Below are 24,131 nucleotides of genomic sequence, written 5' to 3' on the forward strand. Positions count from 1 at the left end.
GAGCTGTTTTGTGTTCATGAATGTTGTGTTATATAACATTTAAACAGGTTTCAGTCTTACCTTTCCTTTCCTACCATGTTAGTTATTTTTTCCCTTCATTTCCACTCTTATTTAACCCTTTTTTCTTTTCTATCCTTTCCTATCTTTCCCAATGCTATTACTCCTTTATGTCATGTCATTTTATCTCCTCCTATCTCATCTCATCTCTCCTTCCTTCCCTCCCTTCCTTCTTTCCTTACAATGTGCATTGTGTGCGTATGTGCTTGTATTGTTTTGTATATGTAATAAAGGGAATGATTCGGGGTTCAATTATTTTTAAAATGAGGTAAACAAGCAATTCCAATAAATTATTAATACAATTATGTTTCTGTGCCTTGGCTTCTCTTTTTAGGGCAAAGTTCCTGGCAGAGGGAGAGAGAGAGGGAGGGAGGGAGGGAGGAAGAGAGGGAGGGAGGAAGAGAGGGAGGGAAGGAGGGAGAAGAGGAAGAAATGGCATTAAAAAAGTATAAAGGGTAACTGTTTGTTACACAGTCCATCCTGATTTTACTAGACTGAGCCAGTATATAGGAAACAATTCAATTTTGATTGTTTGCCAAAATACAGTAGCTCTGTCCTCTAGTTGTACACTATATATCCACTTAATTGTATTCCACAACAGTGAGACAAAATAGGGCGTATTAACAATAGTCCTTCAAAATAAACTATTTTGAGAGGATTTCATCTTCATAGAGTTATATGACCAATTGGGCACGTTTTTCAAATTTTTAAACCTGTTGGTTTAAAATAATGGTATAAAAAACTCTTGACACTCAAGAGAGTAGGAATACTGAAATACAGGAAGAATAATGTGGGTACACATAAACACAAAGTTATATTTAGCAAGGTAGAAAGTAACTCTTTCCAAGCAGTCTCTTCATCTCCAAACTATTCATAGGCAAGTCTGAAGAATCTCCAATGGCAGATTCTGTGATAAACATGGAGCTCATTTTTTTTCCTTTTCTACCTGGTAAAACAAAATCAAACTATTGAAAATTTATCTGGAATCATCTATCACACAGGTGTCAAACTTGTGGTGTGATATTGCCAACATGTGATGTTTTGCGATGTTTTTTTCTCTATCACCTCTTTGAATGACCAAAAGGAAAAGAAAACAAACCTCCAAACCTTCTGTGATATGAGCTCCTTAGGTAACCTAATTTGTAGGGTTGGTTTGAGATAAGGAAAAATGATGTGATCAAAGGACTCAGGACTACAAACACAGAAAAGTTGCAAAGAGAGCAATAGAAATGGGGGCAATTTTAGGAATTAAGACTTCCTGTATTTGCTATAACCTATTATTTAAAGTTTCATGAAGCCATGATACATTCATTCAGCTCCATATCCTTTTGGTTTTGGACAATTTGCATTCAATGATGATTCCTACGTGGGCATGTGGGAATCTCTCCATTCATATTACAGGGTAGTCATTATATGAAGAGGGTCCCAATGTTTCCCATGTGCCAACCGATGCAGGGATGGCAGACAGTATCGTATTGTTCAATTTCTCCCTCATGCCCCTTCCATGTACCATGCAGAGCTAGACAACAAATCAAATCTACAATGAATTAAACGACTGGGTCTTATTCATTTCATTAAAAAAAAAACCAGGAGTTTTAGGGAATTCCAAAGAGTATCTTATCTCCTTTCAACTGACTGTCCGTACTGGTCCCCCCCCCCATCCCCCTATTATTCCTGCTACTGTGAATCTTGCTCATTTACCTATCCTTGTTATGTTACTTATTCCTAATGCAATGACACTAGCCAGCTAGTATTTTTCCTTGTTAGCACACTATGCTTCACTGACAACATGTGAGTTTAATGTTCTAGTCCCTCTGCCCAATCATGATTGACTATTCTATTCTTAGTTTAAAAACAGTAGCGTAGATGTACAAAAATAAAGATAGGCTATTATGATTTATAGGATGTCCCTCATTCTAATAAATGCAACCCAATAACTGTATTATTATTTTTCCATAACATTCCCAGAATAACTAAACCTATCAGAATATCAAATATTAAATCCACTACCATATCAGTCAATTTATCAAATCAGGTGGGAAGTGGCATAAGTAAGACCCAGTCATTAGTCATTGCATTCCTGTAGGCTCAAATCTTTGCACAGATCTGTGCTCCTATACTGGATGCCATCCATCCTTGCCATGAGTAAGCAGTTAGGAACAGTACGGTACAATCCTAAACAAGTGTGCTTGGAAATAATTAGTGTTCCGGGCAAATCTCATAAGGTTATCTTGCAACTTCTCCCTGCAGCAGCCCCTAAAATGCATTCTTTTGACAGTAAAAACTCAGCGAGGAAAACAGGCATTACACAATTCCCGACTGCTCTTACACAATCTCTCCCCTAGAAAATCGGCTACCCTTCATTGCCGCCGAACTTAGGGATCAGACCCGGGCAAATACCCGTCCGATGCGGCGCGAGGCTTGGAGCCACGTTGCTGAAATCCGAATTTAGTATCCCTCCCCCCCCTCCGAGAATCCAATGCCTCCCCGCTTTGCTCTCCGTATTTTGAAAGGGCATTTTGGAAACTGCAACGGGAAGATGGGTTCCCCGACTGGTAGTTAACGCAAAAGCAGCAGCCCTGCAAAGGGGAGGGGGATGGGGTGTCAGATGGCGCTCCACAGCAGCGCCTGCCGGAGCTTCCAGGCAAGGAAGCGGCTACCGGGCGCATACCGCGCCGACAACCGCCTCAGCCTCTGGCGGGCGAGCGAGCCGGAGGGACCCCCAGGAGGTTTAGCGTGCGGCAGCCCGGGCGACGTTCTTCGCCCCGCCCCCGCGAGGCGGGGCGGGGCGGCTCGCGATTGGCCAGGGGGTGGGCGCTCGCCCTCTGCCCCCTGACCCTGCGCGGCGGCGGCGGCGGGCGGGCGGCGGTGGTGATAGAGGCAGCGGCTGCCGCCCGTTTCCTGCTGGCCTGGCGGCGGCTGGTGCCACTGCTCAGCGTTGGTCGGGCGGGAGAATAATGCGGCGCAGGTCTCGGCTGCTGCTCTGCTTCGCTTTCCTCTGGGTGCTGGGGATCGCCTACTACATGTACTCTGGGGGAAGCGCCGCGCTGGCCGGAGGCGGCAGGAAGGTAAGGGGAAAAAGGGAGCGGAGCCGCCGCACGCTCAGCTACCAGGGTGCCGTCGGGGTGGCTTTCGGCTTGGGCAGGATGAGCGGGTGGACTGCTTGTGGCGGAGTGAGGGAGGTCTTCTCCAGCCGGCGTTTCCTCCTGATCCTCTCCGGACTCACCGGAGGCTCCAAACTCCGCTCTCCGGCGTGGGGTGTGTTTTATGTGGGTGGGTGGGTGGGTGGGTGTGTTTGTGCGGGGAGGACTAGTTTCTCACCCAGACGAGTCGCGGGGGGAGGAAAAGGGCTTCCTCTCCGGCTCGCCCGCCGTCCCCTCCCGTTTCTCCCGTTCCTGGCCGCTTTCTCCAATTGAAAAGTGGCGTCCGCCAGCCTGCCTGCGACTTTCCCTTCCAGTCTCTTCCCCGCCGACCCTGCTGGTCTGGGCAGGGAGGAAAAACCTGTCCAAGCTAGGCGGCGACCCTTCGGGGAAGGGTGAGTCGCGTCCATCATCCCCGGCAACATGGCTGCGGATGATGGGCGTGGACGGTCCAGCGCATCCGAAGGAAAAGTGGCGGCGGGGGGAGCAAAGCTGCCATACGGCGGGGGGCGGGCGTGTGTGTGTGTGTGTGTGTGTGTGTGTGTGTGTGTGTGTGTGTGTGTGTGTGTGGCTGGGGGAAAAGCCCAAGGCTTGCGGAGCTTTCCAGCGGAGGGAAAAGCTCTGCCTTTCATCCTTCCGAGAAGGGAAATCGAAGCTCTCCACTCTCTCTCGCCTCGGTGCAGTGCGGGTGTGCGCGATTCCATCTACGTTACGTTTCCGTTTTCCTCCTCCTCCTCTCTCTCTCCCTTGGATAAGGGGAGGTGAGGCGGCTGCTTTTCCTCGCCTTCCACGACGGGGGTGGGGGATGGAGCCAAAGAATTCCCTTTGGGACAGAGGGAAGAGTGAGGTTACTAGTCCTTCTCGCCTCCTTCTGGCTCTCTTTCAGACGGGGTGGGGAGGATCCGCTTCCCCCCCCCCTCGAGTCCCTTCCCAGGAGGATTTCTTTCTTTTTTGAAAAAAAGAAAAAAGCAGATGGTTCCTTTCTGGACTTCAATCTGGTTTCTAACTCGTCATTAGTCGGGGCCGCGTCCGCGTCCAAACCAACTGGAGCGAGCCACGTCGCGGATTGCGGGAAAATGAGCGTGGGAGAGAGGTGATTAGGGTAATGTGAAAACTGGCAACCCTCTCTACGCTCATTGTACTGGAGCAAAGGTCTTCAAACTTGGCAACTTTAAGACTTTTGGACTTCAACTCTCAGAATTATCCAGCCAGCTCTGCCAGAGAATTCTGGGATTTGAAGTTCACAAGTCTTAAAGTTGCCAAGTTTTGGGACCACTGGACTGGTGGAGCCCTTAATGGGATGCCTTGCTAGTCGTCGAGGCAGTTCCTTTTGGAACTTGAATGTATCATTGGACCCTTTGAGTCACCTTTGCTCACCTTTATTTCTCTCACTGATTTAGGTTTCTTTTTTTTTTAAGTGCAATTAACTGGGTAAAGTAACTACTGAGGAAGACCTGAGGGATGTTTTATCCATTTCTTTCTGACTTTCCATTGCCAACCATTTCCATTTCTCTGCGGTTGACTAGTCTTGTTGGGAAGGAGTTACAATGTCAAGACTGACATTAAGTTGATGTTACATTGAAGGCATGGAAACCTAAGATACTTTTCGTTTGCTGAAATGTCTTTGGAATGCCACCCCCACTTCCCTGTTCACCTACGTTTAAAAAAGAAAAAAAAAAACTCCAGGAGAAGAAATCTTATGTTGACATTTCCCAATAATAAAGAACACTTTCTTCTTTCCATTACAAATTTCCCTCAATAGTTCCTAATGCAGCTGTTTGAAGTAGTATGAATATGTGCTCATGGAAGGAGCTGCTCATTACATATGGTACACATGCACATGGAAGCATACATGTATGCAACTACCAATCATTCTTTTTTAATGGGTTTACAATGACAATTCAGTGAACAGGTAATAATACATTTGGCACTATTCCTATTCAGAGGTAATGTTAGAATACAGTGTGTTCAATTTGATCCTTCAGCTAATTGTGTGTGAGGAACATTGATAGTTACATTATTTGGAGAATCAAGATCTTCAGCCCAAATGACAATTCATTGTAAATTAATTTCCCAAATTAAACCTTGTTAATTAACCAATTAACCAATAGTTCATTTCCTTGTGCCCCCAAAAACTGTTGCAAACATTAGTGTTATGATATAGCAAAGACGACTGTCAGATTTGTTTTTATGTTTAGCATAAATATAATAGCAGGTCATTTTACAGGCAAAGGAAATGGGGACTATACAGAAAACATTCACAAAACTGACTAGCTTTAAGCTTAAAGAACTAAAATGGAAAAAAAGTCCTAAACTTCAGTAATGACCAATAGTATTGAAGGAATAGGACCACAAATGGGGGAGATTGACAATTATATATGGATGGGTGGTTTAGGTTTCCATTTTCCGTCAATGAAGCATAATATTTAATCCCAACTTTTAGAATGGTTTAGTAATTCTAAGCATGGGAAGAAGATTGTAAGTGTAATGGCTTTTGAAATTGTTCTAAAAGGCTCATTTAGCATGGAATGCCAAGCCTTGAAAGAAAACATGACACATTGTATGTGTTTTGTGAATAAAAATTCTGCTGTTAGAACATTTAGAATGTATGCTATTTAATTACTCATAAAAAGATCATTACAAGATTGAAAGATACATTTTAATAGATTGTGGTTTGAGTTTACAGAGTATAACAGTAGATGAACTTTCAGTGAGTTTGCAGGGGTGTTTTTATGTGCAGAAAATATTCTTGAGTGTACTTTCTGCTAGTTTCAGCCAGTTTCTTTTATTATTGCTCTCTTGAACTGTTCTGCTCTGCTCTTGTCTCAGTTTTGTTAGCTTTAATACTGTGATGTGCAATTAATTTTTTTTTGTTTAAAGGTCAGACTATCCAGGGCATATACTTGAAGGCAAGGAGTTGCTTTGTAGTGCCCAGGAGTGTGAACTTAGCACATATGTGCAACTCTGTAAACCAGCTTTGCCTTCAGCAGTTGCTGCAAAATCCTGGGAAAATAGTCTTAGCTTAAGGAATTGCATACAGGTACCACAGCGGAATCCATATGGTCTTTGAAATACCCTTTTGTCTTCAAAAGCAGATCACAGCATGACTCTTAAAGTGTATAGGAATTACAGCAAAACTGAAGTAGCAACCTACTAGATTATATTTACAGCCATCTGTACAAAACTAAATTGATGGAATATTTGTTACATTTAAGTTGTCTTTGATCTCCAGGAAAAATTGTGAGCTTGGGTTTCTCCCCCATTTTATTTTCATAGTAACTTAGGCTTTGAGATAATGTGTAAACCATTAAGCTTTGTGCATCTTTCTTTGAGGGCTCTCATTCCAGCACTAACTGTTACATTGTACTAATTTTCAGGTAAGTAGGCAGTACTACTAAGCTTTACAAAGTCAAGTTTGCTCTTTCATTGCTATTTAGAATTAATTGGACCTGTTTTGGGAAGATAGCTTTCATTCATGCAGGGAAAACATCTCAGGTTAATTTACTAATTTCAGCCCTTTAGTGCAAATTGTTTCTGAATTTCTACATGCCATCAATTAACATTTTTGGGGAAATATAAATAACACATTTTTGTTCTATCTGAAGTATTTACATAAATTAGATTGTTTTGGTCATTGGATATCAAATAGAAGAAAGCAATCTGGATTCTTAACATTGTTGCAGAATGAAGAAGCTGGGAAAAATGAATTTTGACTTAGATTTATAGAAATATGTATGTTGTAGCCCCAAATTCTATAGTTCCAGTTTATTTGGCAGGGTGTTTTCACTGGCTTTCTACTTTGCCAACATCCTTTGTCCAGTCCCTAAGAGAAGTTGACCAGGTCTCATTAAAAGGGAGATTTAGTATCTTAACTGCAAAAATGCCTTTGCCTCAGTCTTTTGGGAGAAGTAGAATCAGTTGTGCATGTCCTCCTCTGTCATTTTAATTCAATTAGGCACAAGAACTTAATGACATCTCTGTTAATTAATTAACACACTATTCTTCTTCTTTTAACTGATAAGCCAGTGATGATCTCTGGGACAGTCACAAAACTTTGTTAATCTGCCATTGCTATTTGAGGCAAGATTGTATTGTTTTCATATATAAAATAATTCAGACTTTATTGTTAGAGGTGTGATTTTATTATTTTAATATTCAGATTTTAGGGTGGTATATCTTTCATTCAGAAATACAGGTAAAACTCTAAGATACAATAAATATGTAGTCTGTAGTAATTTATGGGACAACTATAGCTTTTTAAAATTGAGAGCAGTATAATAATCACACAATTCTATAAGTTTCTCAAATAATCCTTATATTTAGATTGTTGCAGACTGCGTCCTTAAGGTATAAGAAAACAAAAATTTAAACAACAGAATTAAACTAATTTTTCTATATTTTTAAAATATACATCTTCACTTCATTAAGAAGTGCTGCTCCCACTCATAGAAGCATCTCCTAGGTCTGTGATGGTGAACCTATGGTGTCCGGGCATGCAAGCTGTCACCCCAGTTCAGCTCCACCATGCATGCGCACATGCCTCCCGCCAGCCAGCTGATTTTTGGGTCTCTGCCGCACATGTGCATGGGGCAGTTGGCACCCCCCCCGCCCGCGGCCCATTTTTGCTCCCAGGAAGCTGCAGAGAAGCCTACTAGGCCCAAATTGGGATGTGGGGGAGGGTCACACACGTATGCGCAGGAGAGCAGGATGCGCACACGAGGGGGCACGCACACATTGCGTTATGGATGCAGGCACGCTATTGCACGCACACCCTTTTGGCACGCGATGACAAAAAGGTTAGTTATCACTGTCCTAGGTAGAAGTTTATTCAGGTGAAATTATTAAAGGAAATGAGGGACCTTATCTATAAACCGCCCTTTCCCATATTTTCTCACATTTTCCTGAGGCTTGAGGCTTTGTGAAATAAATTTTCAAAAGGCACAAGAGACTGGAGGCAGAGGAACCTGTAACATTTGTTTCCTCCTCTGATTGTTTCACTAAATCAAAGCTTTTTCTGAAGCACTTTTATTTATGGGATGTGAAGTCTAGATCCCAATACTTTTTCTTATTTTTTAGTACCATAGAAGAAACTAGAATGTTTTTCTCTTCAAATATTATTTATTTCCTAAAAGTCAAGAGGATGATTGACTGATTAGTAACAACAATCTGCTGTAATATTATGCCAAGTGATATCGTGCATCCTTTCTAAAACGTACTTAACTATGTGTCTATTTTCAACAAGTGTTAAGGATATGCTAAGGATACCTTTTGGAAATATTGTATTCTCTCATGCATTAATACACACAAAGTGGAATCGTGTCCCAAATAATAGTAAAATTTCTTACTGAGCATGATAAAAAATATTATAGGTCTGGATAAACTTAGATCATTTAATTAACTGAAGATGAATAACTTGTAATTATGGCAGTGTGCTATTTAATTGACACTTTTATATGTTTGTTTTTTTTTGCTAGACAGGTGACTAAGAATCTGCTGAATGAGGAATTCCTGGCAGTTTTTCAGTGATGTATAAAAATAGTTGAATTGTTCCACCTTCCTTTTTTCATTTTCCCCCGTCCCTAATAGCTTAAAACATGTCATGGTCTAAGAAATAACTCTGCACTATCTGAAATTGCTAAGGAAACATTTAGGTTAGATTCCTTTAGGTTATTTTTATAGGTAATTATTTTGTATATTATGTTATATTTATGTGTCTTTGAAAATGTATTTCACTAAATGGAAGGCTCAGATGAAACATCCTTTATAACCAAACTGGTCCTTAAAATAGGAGGGGGCTAGATCCAGTTTGCTTTTCTTTTTATTATTTTCTCTCAAGAGCACTTTCTGGAACTAGGTAAATGCCAGATAAGAATAAGTAGTTCCATCTTATAGAAGTGCAGGTTGGAGATCAGGAAATAAGACAGCAAGCTCCCTTGAGTAAAATCTAGAGGTCATAGAGAATTACTTCCCCTTATGGATTGTGATGAGAAGTGTATGGCTTTGTGCTATGAATGAGTGATTGTGGAAGTTCAAGGAGTTGATTTAAATGTTTTCTTCAGAAGTAATTTGTCATTTCTTTTTGATACTTTCAACTTCCTTCTAGTTCTTTGATTGTGACATAGACAATGAAGTATGTCTTCTTTTAGCACATGCCTACTTGTTAGTCAAACTACAGGGATCTCTCTAGTATCAAGTGATTGGTGACAATACTACTGAGTTTCTAGGTGTTGTAAGGAAGATGGAGTACAATTGGGAGTAGAGGATTCAGAAATCTCATCTCATGGAAGCCATTGTACCCAATCCACCATATCATGCATGTACACACATACCTTATTACAGTTAAAAATGTAAGTATGACGTAAAGGAAATTGTCTGTGAAAACTCATAACTGATGTAAGCGAGCGGAGTTAGTGGTAAATCTCCTTCTCAGGAATGCTACCTTTGTAGGTTCATTTGCACTTGATTCTTCAGAGATTTTTCAGTTTGTTCTAATGAATTTGCCTGATTTCTAGACTGTAGGATGACTTGTCGGCCGTGTCTCTGTCTTATAGGGATTTAAAAAGGATTTAAATAAAGATTCAACAGTTTGTTGTTCCCTTATCCCAACTACCATTGCATTTAAGAACTTGTCAGGGAAGTTAACAATTGTAATTCAGTGTACAGTAATTCAGAAAGAGAGTTGTGGCCTCAATGTACCAACAGTGCCATGTTGCCAATTGGTAATAGATCTAGTCTAAATAGACAAACCATACAAAAGGAAACCAGGAACCTCATACTTTAGAGTTTAATCTAACTGCATGCAATCTCATCCCATGTTTTATTGTAATACTGTGATTAAACAGTGATGAGTTACAACAGGAAACCTTTTCTTACCTTAGTTTAACAAGTAGTGTCTAGAAAAGTCCTGGAGAACTGGAAAGCTTGCTCACAATTTGGTAATAGTCTGAATGCTCCTAATGAAGTGTGTCTAAATGAGGTTTTTCTATATGAAAAAAGCTACATTTGTTTTTACATAACTTTGAAATCTCAGTCAAGCTACAGATGTCAAGCCACCTGTTAGCAAGTATGATACGTGAATTATAATTCTAGCAAAAGAAAAAAGAACAGGTTTGTTCTGTTGTAAATAGAACTCAGTCACTTCGGTATCATCTTTTTAGAGTCCCTAAAATAGTGACAAATTTGTCTTTTACATTCTTGCAAATCTGCACAAATTCCACTTACTACTAGGAATTTACATTTCATGCTTGCTGGCTGTTTGCCATAATGTTATTTGAAAAGAGGGAAACTATATTAGTGGTTAGCCAATCTACTTTGATTTAGCTGGCTGTGCTTAATCACATGATGAAAGCTTGATCTGCATGACAACTCATGAAATTACTACTGCAATTTATTCTGAAAAAACAACTTGCAGGAGAAAATTGGACTTGTTACATGCAGTTGAAGATTGATAGGTAAATTTTGTTCAACTATTTACAAAATGTGATTTTTAAACAAGAATTGTTAGTGGTATTCAAATTCAGTGACATCTTTTAAATATACACTATATTGCCAAAAGTATTCACTCACCTGCCTTTATTCGCATATGAACTTACTGTAAGTGACATCCCATTCCTAATCCATAGGGTTCAATATGACATCAGTCCGCCCTTTGCAGCTATAACAGCTTCAGCTCTTCTGGGAAGGCTGTCCACAAGGTTTAGGAGTGTGTTTATGGGAATTTTTGACCATTCTTCACGAAGTGCATTTGTGAGGTCACACACTGATGTTGGACGAGTTTACGTGGCCTACCACTTCGTGGCTGAATTGCTGTCGTTCCCAAACACTTCCACGTTCTTATAATACAGCTGACAGTTGACTGTGGAATATTTAGGAACGAGGAAATTTCACGACTGGATTTGTTGCACAGGTGGCATCCTATCACAGTTCCACGCTGGACTTCACTGAGCTCCTGAGAACAACCCATTCTTTCACAAATGTTTGTAAAAACAGTCTGCATGCCTAGGTACTTGATTTTATACACCTGTGGCCATGGAAGTGATTGAAACACCTGATTCTGATTATTTGGATGGGTGAGCGAATACTTTTGGCAATATAGTGTATGTAATCTACCATATTATATCAGTTATGGCATCATTACTGAAGCTGTAATGAATCCCTCAAAAACCCCAACAAATTATCAGGAAAATTCTATTGATAGACAGGTTTGGGGGCATGATTTCAAGAAATTGACAATTCATTCTTCTAACTATATTAACTGCCTATATAGTTAATAGTTTTGAATTTACCTACTAACATTTTTGTTGTTATTCAATCAGGAGAAGATATTTATTCATTAAATTTATATGTTACCCATCTCGATGTTGAGTGACTCGCTAGCTTTCCAGTGTTCTGTAGGTAACAACTGAATATCAAAACAGTTATAAATTCATTAGTATGTTATTATTGACAGCCTCAAAAATGTTTAAAATTTTGTAGTCATAACCTTTTCTCTCATACGAAATAATAAAATATTTGTTTTTGTGTAAAATTTGCTCATGGGTAACACTTCTGTAATTTAAATAAATCTGTCTGCATGAGTCCTATTTATGATTTTTGAGCTGCTAATGCATTATTTATTTGTTCATGGTTTTTATATATTATCAATTTCCAGATGGGGTCATGGCTATATGTAATAAACCAGGGTGAAAATAACTATGTAGAAATAATAAAAATACTATTTTTTAAATCTATTAAGCCATATCATGAATTAATGTAATAAACAGTAATAAAAGCATATTGATGTCAGATCTTAAATAAATAACCTTGTGAACAACCCTGTTTTTAAGGCTTTTCTAAAGGTCAGAAATGATGAAATCATTTAATTTTTGGGTGGGAGGCTGTTACATTGGGTTGATGCTATTAATGAAAAACAGGAGTTTCTCAGTTTTACTGCATCTCATGTGGGGGAGGAACTTTACACACGCTACCTGAGTGCACAAGTAAGCTACCAAAAGTCTGCTATGTGATTGTGGCAGGATATGCATATGATAAATAAGTATGGATTTGAAGTAGATTCATCTTCCATGTCATTTAGAGCGTTAAATGTTAAAACCAGCACTTTGAATTGTACACTGCCTGCTCCAAGAGATAGTGCTGGTATTGTTTTTGCCATTATATAGTTGAATTTTGTGTTTTAGTTTTAAAATAATTCTATCTTGCTTATTGTTCGTGGGTGTGGAACAACAAGGAATATTCCAATAAATAAAAGTAAAAATGGAAGCCTACTAGAAAAAAAAATGTCCTCAGTATCAGTACTGTGTGGAACTAGCAACTCTCTTTCAGTGGAGTACTCCTTTGATAGCACAGTGGAGGACAGATATATAATATGGTCAAGTCCAAGGAGAATATCTTCAAGAAAGGGTACTCTGTCTCCTCCTTCAAAAAAAAGGTGATAGTACTACTCTAAACTCCAATCAAGCAGTGATAACTTCCCTGATCTATCCGTGAGGAAGGCAAGGGATACTTATGCGCTTCCCCTTCGCCCCAAGAACTCTAATCATTCAAATGGCTGACATATTAGAAATTTGGAACCAGCTACCCCCGGAAATCCGGACCATACCCACTCTCATGGCCTTCAGGAAAGTTGTAAAAAGTTGGCTGTTCCGGCAGGCCTGGGGCTGTTGACCTCACTGTTGAGGTTCAGCCCCAATTAGAATGTATGTATGAGGTGTTGCTGTTTTTAAACTGTTTCTTTCGTTATGTGTTTCGTTATGTGTTTTTTTCTCTCTTTATTTTTGTAAGCCGCCCGGAGTCCTTCGGGATTGGGCGGCATATAAATGTGTCTTAGAAATAAATAAATAATAAAATAAATATTAGAAATTTGTACGATACAATCAGGTTAACTATTGGTTTTTGTGCCAAGCACTTGGCTAGTAATTTATGTAAGCAATTTAATCTGGCTTCTTGACACTTTTTATGGGAAGCATCTATCTATCTCTTTCTGTCAGGCCCAAGTTCAGAGATGACACAGTGAAATCCAATTGAATCCAATCATTTATTTGCCAAAACTAATGGACAGAATCTAGCCAAACTAAAGTGATAATCTTCTAACCTACTAGAAACATCCTAAGTGATTCTAGGGTGTGACTACTCTGAACCTCTTCCTCCATCCAACTCAGGACTGCACAATCTCTTTCTCTGGGCCTCTCTGCCTAATCCTGTCACATTTTAGGCTTATATGCCATTTCAAACAAAAAGTGTCCCACAGTAATTTACAGTTCTGCAGTAATTGTATTAAAGCATACACTGAATTAAGCAGAGATAAAGCTATAACAAACCACAACAATATCCTCAATATCAGTATTAGCAAACCGCAAAGAAAGTTTTCTTTCTTCAAGGTCAATTCAGCCTGTCCCAGCATCTCTAAAGCAGTAGAATTGCTATATTGATATGGATAGATCTTTGTTCATTTGTACCAGAATTTCCTAGGTTATGGACAACTTGAAAATCTTCCCACCACAACTTATTAAATGTAGACTTAGGGAGTAAGTAGTACATGAAAATTAACTGACATATTTCTGCAGTACACTCATTAGCTTTTATTTAAGGATGACACTCATTGTCTTTATTGATGACAAGCATAATCTCAAATATGGATTTCTGTCAGTGAGAAATAATGGACTTGCAAAAAGCCTTTGAACTCCTTTGCCAAAAGTTAGTAAAAGCTAGGTCAGTGTTTTTCTAACTTGTCAACTTTAAGATGTGTGGAATTCAACTCCCAGAATTCCCCAGCCGGCATGAAGTCCACACATCTTAAAATCGCCAAGTTTGAGCTAGGTCATTGATATATAAAAAGGAAATGCTGAGGGATTCGTTTCAAACATTGTTTAAAAACATGATGAAAGAGATTGATGTACACATGAATGTCTGTAACTGCACTTCCTCAACAATTTTTTATTTCAATAGGGGCACGTACATTACAGTGGGGCTAGTTATGGGGCAGGAAAATTTATGCTTGTAGGAATTCTAGCCAGGCAGGATAGTCTGTACCTGCTAGGAGGAAAAAAAAAAACTACAGGGAGAGAGAGAAAGACTGGTATCAGCTGGCACTCCTCCTTTCAGTTTCCATTTAGACTGGACACATGTTTGGCTTTCTTGTGCTTCTCTTCTGGCAGTGAAGGGTTTGGGGAGTCATTTTTGCCAGGGGAGGGCGATATGAGTGAGTATTTTTTTTTTTTGTTTCAGGCTTTTTGCAGATCCTCTGCAATATTGTATTGTCGGGAGACCCCAGGGAACTGTATGTCAAACAGTTTGGAAACTAGTACTTAATAAAGAAGTATACAGGTAGTCCTTGACTTACGACCAAAACAGAGCCCAAAATTTCCATTGACAAGCAAGTCAGTTGTTAAGTGATTTTTGCCCCATTTTGCTACCTTTTTTGTACAGTTGTTAAGTGAATTACTGCAGTTGTTAATAGTATGGTTGTTAAGGGAATCTGGATTCCCCTTTGACTTTGCTTATTAGAAGCTCGCAAAAGGTGATCACATGACATTGCAACTGTCATAAATACATGCCAGATGCCAAGCGTCCGAATTTTGATCTCATGGCCAGGATGCTGCAACAGTAGTAAGTGTAAAAACTGGTTGTAAGTCACTTTTTTCTGGTGCCAGTGTAACTTCTAACAGTCACTAAACAAATGGTTGTAAGTTTAGAACTACCTGTAGTCTCCATATAAGGGGATAGTAAAAATAATAGCAGTAGGGGAAAGGACTCTTGGTTTTTACTGAGGGCCTATTTCTTCCATATAGTTGTTCTTGATTTGATGCTGTTATTTTGCCATTGCAGTATCTAGAAATGGATTTTTTCTTAAGGGGTAGCAGTTTTCTTAAGCCTTTCAAGAGTACAGATCATCGTACTATTTTTATATTGAGGAATACATATGACAGTTTGAAAAAATGCATATGGTACTTATGTTGTCGAAATTTATATTTTAATATCTAATGCTTTCTTTGTATTCTGCAGTTAGGAATAGGGATCTTCTTATCAAAAGTTATTGAAAATGATTAGAAAAGAAAGCATTGTTAGTTTTATCTAATATTCCCTTCAAGAGAATATTGAATACATGATAGTATATTATAGTTCAGGACTCATTCACTGGTTCACTGACTGACTCAAATATTTCACTGGTTTCAACAACACACATTCTCAACTTGGATGCATATCCAGATAGGCAGTATACTCCTGATAGTGTGTGTGTGTGTGTGTGTGTGTGTGTGTGTGTGTGCATTCATTCAGATATTTTAGCTATTGGAAATTCCTATTTTTTAAAAAAAATTGAATGAAAACTGGAACTTGACTCACAAGGAAGCCAGTGTTATAGGGCAAATCCTATAGCTTTCCCCTTACTCTTCTGTCTTTTGGAGTGCTCACTTTGGTGCTGGGATAATTACCAATAAAAGAAATAATGCTCATATTCACATTCATTGGAGAGGAAGGGATTACAAGAGAGTAAACAGGTCCATAATGGACAATATACATGGAAAGAAAAATGCACCAGCTCTGGCTGTTTGCCTAACATACTCTTGACTGTGTGCCAAACAAAAGACTTCAGTGTGTAACCGATTAGGATCTTATCAGTGTCAGGCAGCAGCATCTGCTTGTAAGCAGGTTCTGAACAACTAATTAAGGTCACAGAGCTGAGCTTTTTAACTTGAGGTTAGCACTTTTAGGCATGTTCTGTGTTCTAGAGAAAAGCTTATTTAGGCAATCTGTAGGCTCTGCAAGGAGGGAGAAAAAGAAAAAAAAACATCGGTCAGGTACAGGAGAACATGTGCTAACTGATTCTATTGGTGAACATATAACTGAGAGAGGGAGATGCTGCAAAGGTCATAAATGTGGGCATCAGTTGCTAATTTTTTTCCCATTACCATTCTAACTGCAACTATTGGTCTCTGAGGTAGTTGCTAAATTAGGGCCACCTGTATATAAATAGAAATTTTCCCGTTTAGTGAAGTTTCCAGTGATGTCCATAACTGCTGATTCAGTTTTGAATTGTTCATGTCAGTGGCTGATATTTTTAGATTCTTAGACTAGATTTATTAGATTATTAGACGCTGAGATAATATAGATCAGCACCCTCCCCCCAACCTTTTGGGCCCCAGAGACCAGTTCCATTGAGAGGGGTTTTTCCACTGATCGGAGGCGGCGTGGTCTTGTGTGCTGCCTGCATCCCACAGATGGGCCTCCATTGTTTGTGCAACCTGGTTTCTGGCATGCTGTGTGCCAAGGCAAATGCATGGACCAGCGGTTGGAGACCCCTGATGTAGATGCTGGCCTTCTGAGAATTTCTACATTTTATGGTATGTATTTTTGTGCTGATTCAATTTTTTAAACATACATCTTTACATAGATGATGTATTCTCCATTGGAAAATGTGGATGTTTATCACATGTGGATGTTTCTGAGGTACTATAGTCAATATGTTTGCTTAGAATTATTTTGGTCCCTGTAGAAGCGTATATTTGTAGTTCAGGGTTGAATTGCAGGGCCCTTGGTGCTCTCCTGAGCTTGGCTGTTTTCTTGAAGACGTTTCATTACCAAACTAAGCAACATCTAAGAATTATTTTGGTTATTTAATGGAGGTTTTGGTATGACATTTTTAGAGATGACCTTTGCAAATATCCTAGCCATATGCAATATATAATTTAGTTAAGAGAAGTTTGCTTATTGGTCATTCTGAGTAACTGCTGTCAGGTGGGTTAAAAGGATACAATTTATTTGTGGACATACAGAAAGTACATGTGTAAACTGTTTTTGTTCAGTGGGTTCTTCAGTACATGTAGTCCTTGACTTACAACCATTCATTTAGTGACCGTTCAAAATTGCAACAGCAAAAAAGTGACTTGTAATTGTTTTTGTTCTCACTTAAGCCTCCTAAGACAGTACAAAGCATACGTTTAGTCCCCAAAAAACTTTTTTTTATTTCAACAGCTGTGAATTTTGCCCATTTACGCCTGTAATGGGTCACAAATAGTTCGTAAAGAATCTGACAGAAGTCTACCAAAGTCTTTCTGGATAAGGCTGATAAGTAACCACCTTTATCTCCCTTAAAATGCTGCCAAAGACCTAATTGCCAATTAGCTTTGCAAGGCCACACGGAGCACAGAGTCAAAACGGAGCTTCAGAATTTAAACAAACCAGAACGAACAAAGTTGCTTCCTGCAAAGGCTCACGTGCCTTTGTTCCTCCTTTATGTCTTATGGGAGGGGCCAATCATCTCCAAGCCTTACTCCCGGGTCACCCCTTTTTTTCTTAACTGTTCTTGCCTTCTGACAGCTCTGCACATGCACACACTGGGAACAGGCTCCCCCTGTTCCTCTTCCTCACTGATATCTGATTCTGGAGGCTCCCGAGACAGCATATAACTCCCAGATGGCCCTGGCGCCCTCTCTGCCTCCTATGCAGAGCCCTTGTCCAAGCCTTCCCCAGATTCCAGGTCTGGCCTCCCTAACCTCCTCACTGTCTGACTCTGCTGCCAGCTCTGCAGGCCAGTGGCAAACCACAACAGTTTTTCCCATTTATGAAGTATTGCAGCAACTCCATGGTCCCATGATCAAAATTTGGATGCTTCACAACTGATTCATACTTATAATGGTTGCAGTATCCTCGGGTTATGTGATCACATTTTGCAACCTTCTGAGAAGCAGACTCAATGGGAAAGCCAGATTCACTTAACAACCATGTTACTGCACTTAACAACTGCACTGATTCATTTAACAACTGTGGCAAGAAAGATGGCAAATGGGGCCTTCTGCCTTACTTAGTAACAGAAAATTTGGACTACCTATATTTATCCATGAAATAATAAAAAGTACTTGCGTGTTACCACTTTATTTTCATAAGACAAAGTGTTTAGATGAAATTGCTTATCATAAAAATATATTTGCCATATTGGGGAACAAAATTTCACACAATGAAACATTATTGCCTAAAAATAAGTATTGTTAGTCCTCGGTTTATGATCACAATTGAGCCCCAAAGTTCCGTAGCTAAACGAGATATTTGTTAAGTGAATTTTGCCCCATTTTACAACCTTTCTTGCCACAGTTGTTAAGTGAATCACTGCGGTTAAATTATTAACATAGTTGTTAAGTGAATCTGGCTTCCGCATAGACTTGGCTTGTCAGAAGTTCGCAAAAGGCGATCACATGATTTCAGGATATTGCAACTGTTATAAATATGAGTCAGTTGCTAAGCGGTCATAAGAGACTTTTTACAATGCCATTGCAACATCAAACGGTCACTAAATGAACTGCTGTAAGCTGAGGACGCACCTGTAACAATCTTTTAGGAATTTAGGTTAAGAATTAATTGGCTACCATCAATAGAGTTACTTTGGAATATGTGAAACTTCAACTGATGGTTTTGAACAATCAAGTCTATAATCACAGCTTGAAATGTGACCCTTCAGTTAAATTGGCAACATTCTTTTGGAATTAGGAACCTTGGTTGTATGCTGGGTGTTTCTCCTCCCCCCCACATTGCCCCAGTGAAATGTTTGCTTAAAATTAATCTAAAGCAAGAATGTCACTGTAGATTTCCACATTATATTCACTGTCTCTCCCATCGCCCCAGTGATTATCTTTTTCAAATCTGCTTGATAAGTTTTCTTTTTCTTTTCTTTTTTTATCTTATGCTGTGCTGAAATGAACACACAGTTCTTCTGACCTGAATTGCATTATTTTAGAAGCCATTGATCTGAACACAGCAAAGCCTGAGGTTTTATGCATCATAAGAATGGTTAATTATTACTGTTTATGGTAATGTTTTCATGCTGTTCTGATAGCAGTAAGGCCATGTGGGAAGTTTAATGGTTTGATTTTTCATGCTGCTGTTTCCTCTTCTGGTACTAAGGCAACAGACAAACAAATTGTTGGATTTCATTCACATTGTTTCACTGTTTTCATGCTGCCAGAATAGCTTGGATTTCAATCTTGCCAGTCCCATAGTATCTTGAGATGGAAGTGATATTGTTCTTATAGGATGCGGAATGTTTTGTTCTATTGTGGTTATAACGAATAAAGGAGAATGTTTGTAAGGGTTGAAATGAAGAGTCCTTGGTGCTCTCTGAGCTTGGCTGTTTTTTCCTCAGATGTTTCATTACCGAAACTAGATAACATCATCTGTGCTACTGTAGAAGTGATGATGTTCACCTAGACTTGGTAATGAAACATCTGCAAGAAAACAACCAAGGCAAACTTTTTTTATAGTGGTTAATGAAATAATATGGATGGCCTGTTCAATGTTGTTAAATAGGAATTAAAGATGCTCTGACACTTATTCTCTCCCTCCCCCATTTCAATGTACACACATACACAGACCATTTCCCTCAAAATAAGACCTATCCCAAAAATAAGTCCTAGCATGTTTTTATGTTTGCGCCTAATATAACCCCCTCCAATCCCCAAGTAAGCCGTACTTAAGAGCCTGTGCAGGTGCCTGGCTGCCCATTCTGTCTGTTTGCTCACGGGGCCACAGCCACGAGGTGAGGCAGGGTGATGGTGGAGCTGCCCCATGCACCCCGCATCAGCTTACCTCAGGCCCCCTGCAGCCAAGCCATTCACTCCCTAATACATGCTTTGCGATGGCAGCAGGAGCACAAATGGCCGCTGGTCCACTTCTGCTTGCTCACAGCCGCAATGGAGCAGGAGGGCTGAGTGGTGTGTTGGTGCCATGGCTGCAAGGTGAGACAAGCCAGGTGTTGGGATGTGGGTGGCCTGGCTGCGGGGGCCCTGAGGTAAACCAATATAGAAATAATAGAAATAGAAAGAAAAGGTAAAAATACAGTAAAGAAAAAGAAAATAAATATATAAAACATGACTTTCCCCTTCATTACAAGTATAAACAATGTAGTATCTTTATAACCTTTATCCGAGAAGGGAAAAAATAAATCATTAAAATTGTGTTTGCAATTTCTTTCATTAAGGATTGAAGGAGACTCACTGTGCTGTGAAATTTGTTGATCTGAAGGTTCATAATAGCTGAAAATCTATTGATAGACAACTTCCAAATGCGATTAGAAAAGGAAATATGCAAACCGAGGGTCCTTTGAAGAAAATGCTCATTGTGATATGAGCTAAAATGGCTTTCCTTTGTCACCCAGAGCTCTAAACCTGCTAGAGATGCTGTCTTGCGACTGCATGGAACACTTGTGGGCAATCTCAAGATTTTTCCTTGTCCATTCTTTATTCTGCTATTGTTGTTGGCTATGCTTTTAGCAGAGCTTCTTTAGTTTGCCATTTCTTCCTGAAAGTTGGGCTGATCTTATAAGATCGGGATTAGATTCTTTTATTTTTTGTAAGGCTGATACCGTAGTATAGAAGGTGGTAAGGTTAGCAAAGAAAATGCTTATGAAGGTGGTGTGCATGCTTGTTTGCTTATTTTATTTTCTTTATTTTCTCTAAAAAGAAATCAAGATTATTTGGGTATTAGATAGCCACTGTGGTTATAATGATTAGAGAAAGGATTAGTAGGATTAAGGTGTAATAATTTTGAAATGTTATTACAAGTTATTAAGTTGAAATTAGTTGTGCAAGATTATAAATTTCCTTTTTTTATTATGCATAAAAGCAGCTTGCAACAAGTATTTCCCCCCATAATTACATTTGGAATATTTCTGTCTTGCGCTTCCTTCAAGGAATCAAGTTTGGAGAGCAGTGAATGGAGCAATCTCATTCTGCCTCAGGAGACTAGAAACAGAGAGAAAAAATATCTCTGTTTCCATGCAATGATTTTCTGGTGAATTGCAATCCTAATATTAGTTTCACTAATATTCAGTCAAAGGTCAGTGTTTGAACCAGATTAATTACTACATTGAATAGTGAAATGCATTATATTATATGGCCCAGATTGACAACGATCAGCTGATTTGGTTGAATTAGAAAATCAAGTAGACTCAGCCCTAATTTGGCTGGAGACCACAGCTGTACACTAGAATAGGAAAATGAAAATACATTGCAGAAGGCCATTGAAAATGACTTTGGTAGTATGCCAAACGAATTGCATGGTGATATCTGTGTAAGTCAAAAGAAGTTTAGCTTGACCTGAAAAAGATTTTGCTTTTGTTGAGATTAAGTTCATTTTTTAAAATTCCGCGTTACATTTTTTGAAATGGAATGTTTTGCTGGCTAGTGAACCTTATGTGCAAAAAATCCCTATTTGCTTATTCTTAGTCCAAATAACTAATTTAATCATCTATCATAGTTGCTTTGTCAATGTTTAATATTTTTGAAGTTGTATAAATATCAAATTACATATGACATGAGTTGGCTGTGATAGGATTGATGCTCTTCTTTTAGAAATTGCAGATGAAAGTTCCTTTAATATGGATCTGGATGTAATGTGTAGCCATGTCAATTGTAAAGTTATTAAAACTCCATCAACTGTTCATATTACCAACATTTAGTCATATAGAACCAAAATTCCACACTGAATCCTATCCTTTCATTATTTTGATCTCTTTGGGATTTAACTTTATTTGCCTCAATTAGTTCATCACTTGAATTTGCTGATTGGGGAAATGGTGTTGATATGCCCAGTGATATTGACATTATACCAACACCATCTCTTCAGTCTACAGATTTAAGTGATAAACTAATTGAGGTAACTTTCAGAGTAAGTGCATTTCAGTATGAAACACTTGGGAGATGTAATTGTATCTGAGGGGCAGAAACCCACGTGGAACAATAACATTTTAGAACTAGTCTCTGGAATATTTCTTTCCTGAAAACAACACAATTTTTAGAAAGAAATGCTCCCAGGCCAAAAGGCCAAATCAAAAATAAGCCCACACCAGGAATTAAGATATACGGCAAGACTTCCTGACCCTCAAATCCCTTTGAGTATTACCATGTTTTGATTTTTTTAAATGAGTTATTAGAGAAACTAATCTGTACAGGATTATATGTTTAACCATTTTGATTCAAAACAGATAAAACAAGTTAACTCCTTTTTTTCTTAAAAGAAACAACAACTCATAGGTTTGGATTTTAAGTGTTAAGTGTTTTCTTAGAAATTTATGGTTCTCCAGCTAGCAGCAGGATATTGCAAAAACATTTTTCTTTGAAGGTGCGCGGTATCTGCAACCTACTCCTGTTATTATATGGCAGTTTTATTATTAGTGATTGAAACAATAAGAAATTGTCATTTAAATATCACACACTCTTTAAGAAATTAGGAGATTCAGGCGGCAGGTCTGTATAAGCAGGGCCTTGTTGAAGGGTATGAATGAGGAGTTGTGGATGGTGAGGAATGTCTTACATGGACTCATAGACTTTCTTAGCCTTACTATTTGAATGACCACCATCTTGCTTTTTTTGTCTGTAGTTGAGGTACTCCCAAGCCGTAAGCCACAGTACAGTTATTAATATTAACTTGGACTAGAATTCTGTAGCTCAGTTTTTCCTCAGTACATTATACAACTGTTCACATATACATTGTTCACATATACATTGTGATAGCCAGTCTAAAAGTGTGTAGTGTATGCAGTTCAGTTTCTGAAATATTAACATCAAAGCTGAATTGTTGACAGATAACATATAGATTAAAAAAAAATCATAAGAACAGCCCTGCTGAATCAGATCAAGATCAATCTTTGCCCAGCATTTTATTTCTTACAATAGCCAACTAAATGCCTGTAGGGTACTCACAAGTCCGAGATGGGAGACATCTCTCTCTCTCTCTCTTCAACTCAATTGCACTGGCACGTGGAGGCATGCTGGCTGAATGCAGAGGTATCATCAATGCCGGACAGAGAGTCTTCTGGACAGAGAGTCTTCTGGCAGCTGGCCCACAACCATAGAGCACACTCCTAGAGCAGCCGCTGCTGGAAGACTCGGCAGCTGAGATTTGGAGTTTGGAAGCCGGAGAAGTTATGATTGGAGCGCGGTGGCGGCAGCGGCTCCAGCGGCGGCAGTGCCCTGGCCCTGCAGGGAGAGCCAGGCCAGGGCATGGTGAGGCTGGGAGGCATGCTTGCTGGGGGCGGAACAGGCATTTGCACAACCCCCCTCTCCAGCCTGTCAGAGCTCCATGCACTGACCTAGGGGGTATCCCGAATGTGCCAAGCCGTGGGAGTTGGGGGGCAGGCAGAGCGCCACGTGGCTTGACACCTTAGGGATACCCCCTAGGTCAGTGAATGGCACTCTGGTTGGAGAGGGGGGGTTGCCGGGCGGCTGTTCATGAGTGTGGTTACCTCATGGCTGATTTGCCCCTGAGGCTTTGCCTGGCTCTTCAGGAGCCTGCTCTCAAGGGAGCAGCCGCCTGGCAACTCCCCCCTCCAGCCAGGCAGTACGCCATTCCCCAACCTAGCGGTATCCTGAAGACGCCAAGCAACGTGAGCGCCTTTCCCCCCCTGGCTCCTGTGGCTTGGCGCCTTCAGGATACTGCTAGGTCGATGAGTGGTGCTCTGCCTCGTCGGAGGGGGGGTGTCCAGGGAGCTTATTTTCGGGGATGGGCTTATATTTTTGCCCACGTAAAAAATGTGGCAAGGCCTTAGTTTCAGGACAGGTTGTATTTTCGGGAAACACAGTACCAATGTTATGGTCCTTTTTATTTTTTTAATAAAGTGCTTGAACCCACAATCATTTTGACTGCTTTCTTCTGTTATTTTCAACTCTATTCTTTCTCAAACATGGCAGCTAGCACTACCCACTGTAATCCAGATACAGAGGTACAATAGATTTGGCTAAGAGCATTACTATCTCACCAGTTTTATTTTCAGTCTCTTTCCTAGTGCTCCCTACTATGGAATTTGCCCTTTGCACAGATGCTGTACATTGAGTTGACATCTCCATTGAACTATCTGCTGAAGCAGATTGCTTTTTACAGGGGAAAGAATGCTTAGAGAGAGAACCCTGAAGTAATTTAGGAGCCTTTTTTATAAAGGAGGCTGCTGCTTGC

The 24,131-nt window shown here is 39.7% G+C and overlaps 2 protein-coding genes across 2 annotated transcripts in view; one reads left to right on the forward strand and one right to left on the reverse strand.

Moving 5' to 3' along the window:
• The first annotated feature begins 2,905 nt into the window (after nucleotides 1–2,905).
• Nucleotides 2,906–24,131, forward strand: part of GALNT2 (polypeptide N-acetylgalactosaminyltransferase 2) — a 72,866-nt gene continuing 51,640 nt past the window's right edge. The window contains exon 1 of the mRNA XM_014070174.2: nucleotides 2,906–3,125. Within this exon, the coding sequence (XP_013925649.1) occupies nucleotides 3,015–3,125 (111 nt within the window). The 5' untranslated portion in view covers nucleotides 2,906–3,014. The remainder of the gene's footprint in view (nucleotides 3,126–24,131) is intronic.
• The window catches only part of PGBD5 (piggyBac transposable element derived 5), a 155,651-nt gene continuing 146,970 nt past the window's right edge, over nucleotides 15,451–24,131 (reverse strand). Inside the window, exon 9 of the transcript XR_015696998.1 lies at nucleotides 15,451–15,952. The gene's annotated coding sequence lies outside the window, so the exon portion shown is untranslated. The remainder of the gene's footprint in view (nucleotides 15,953–24,131) is intronic.

Source organism: Thamnophis sirtalis, unplaced genomic scaffold (assembly GCF_051295495.1).
Source record: "Thamnophis sirtalis isolate CommonGarterSnake01/CBP01778 unplaced genomic scaffold, rThaSir2_p1.2 scaffold_6, whole genome shotgun sequence".
Lineage (NCBI taxonomy): Eukaryota > Metazoa > Chordata > Lepidosauria > Squamata > Natricidae > Thamnophis > Thamnophis sirtalis.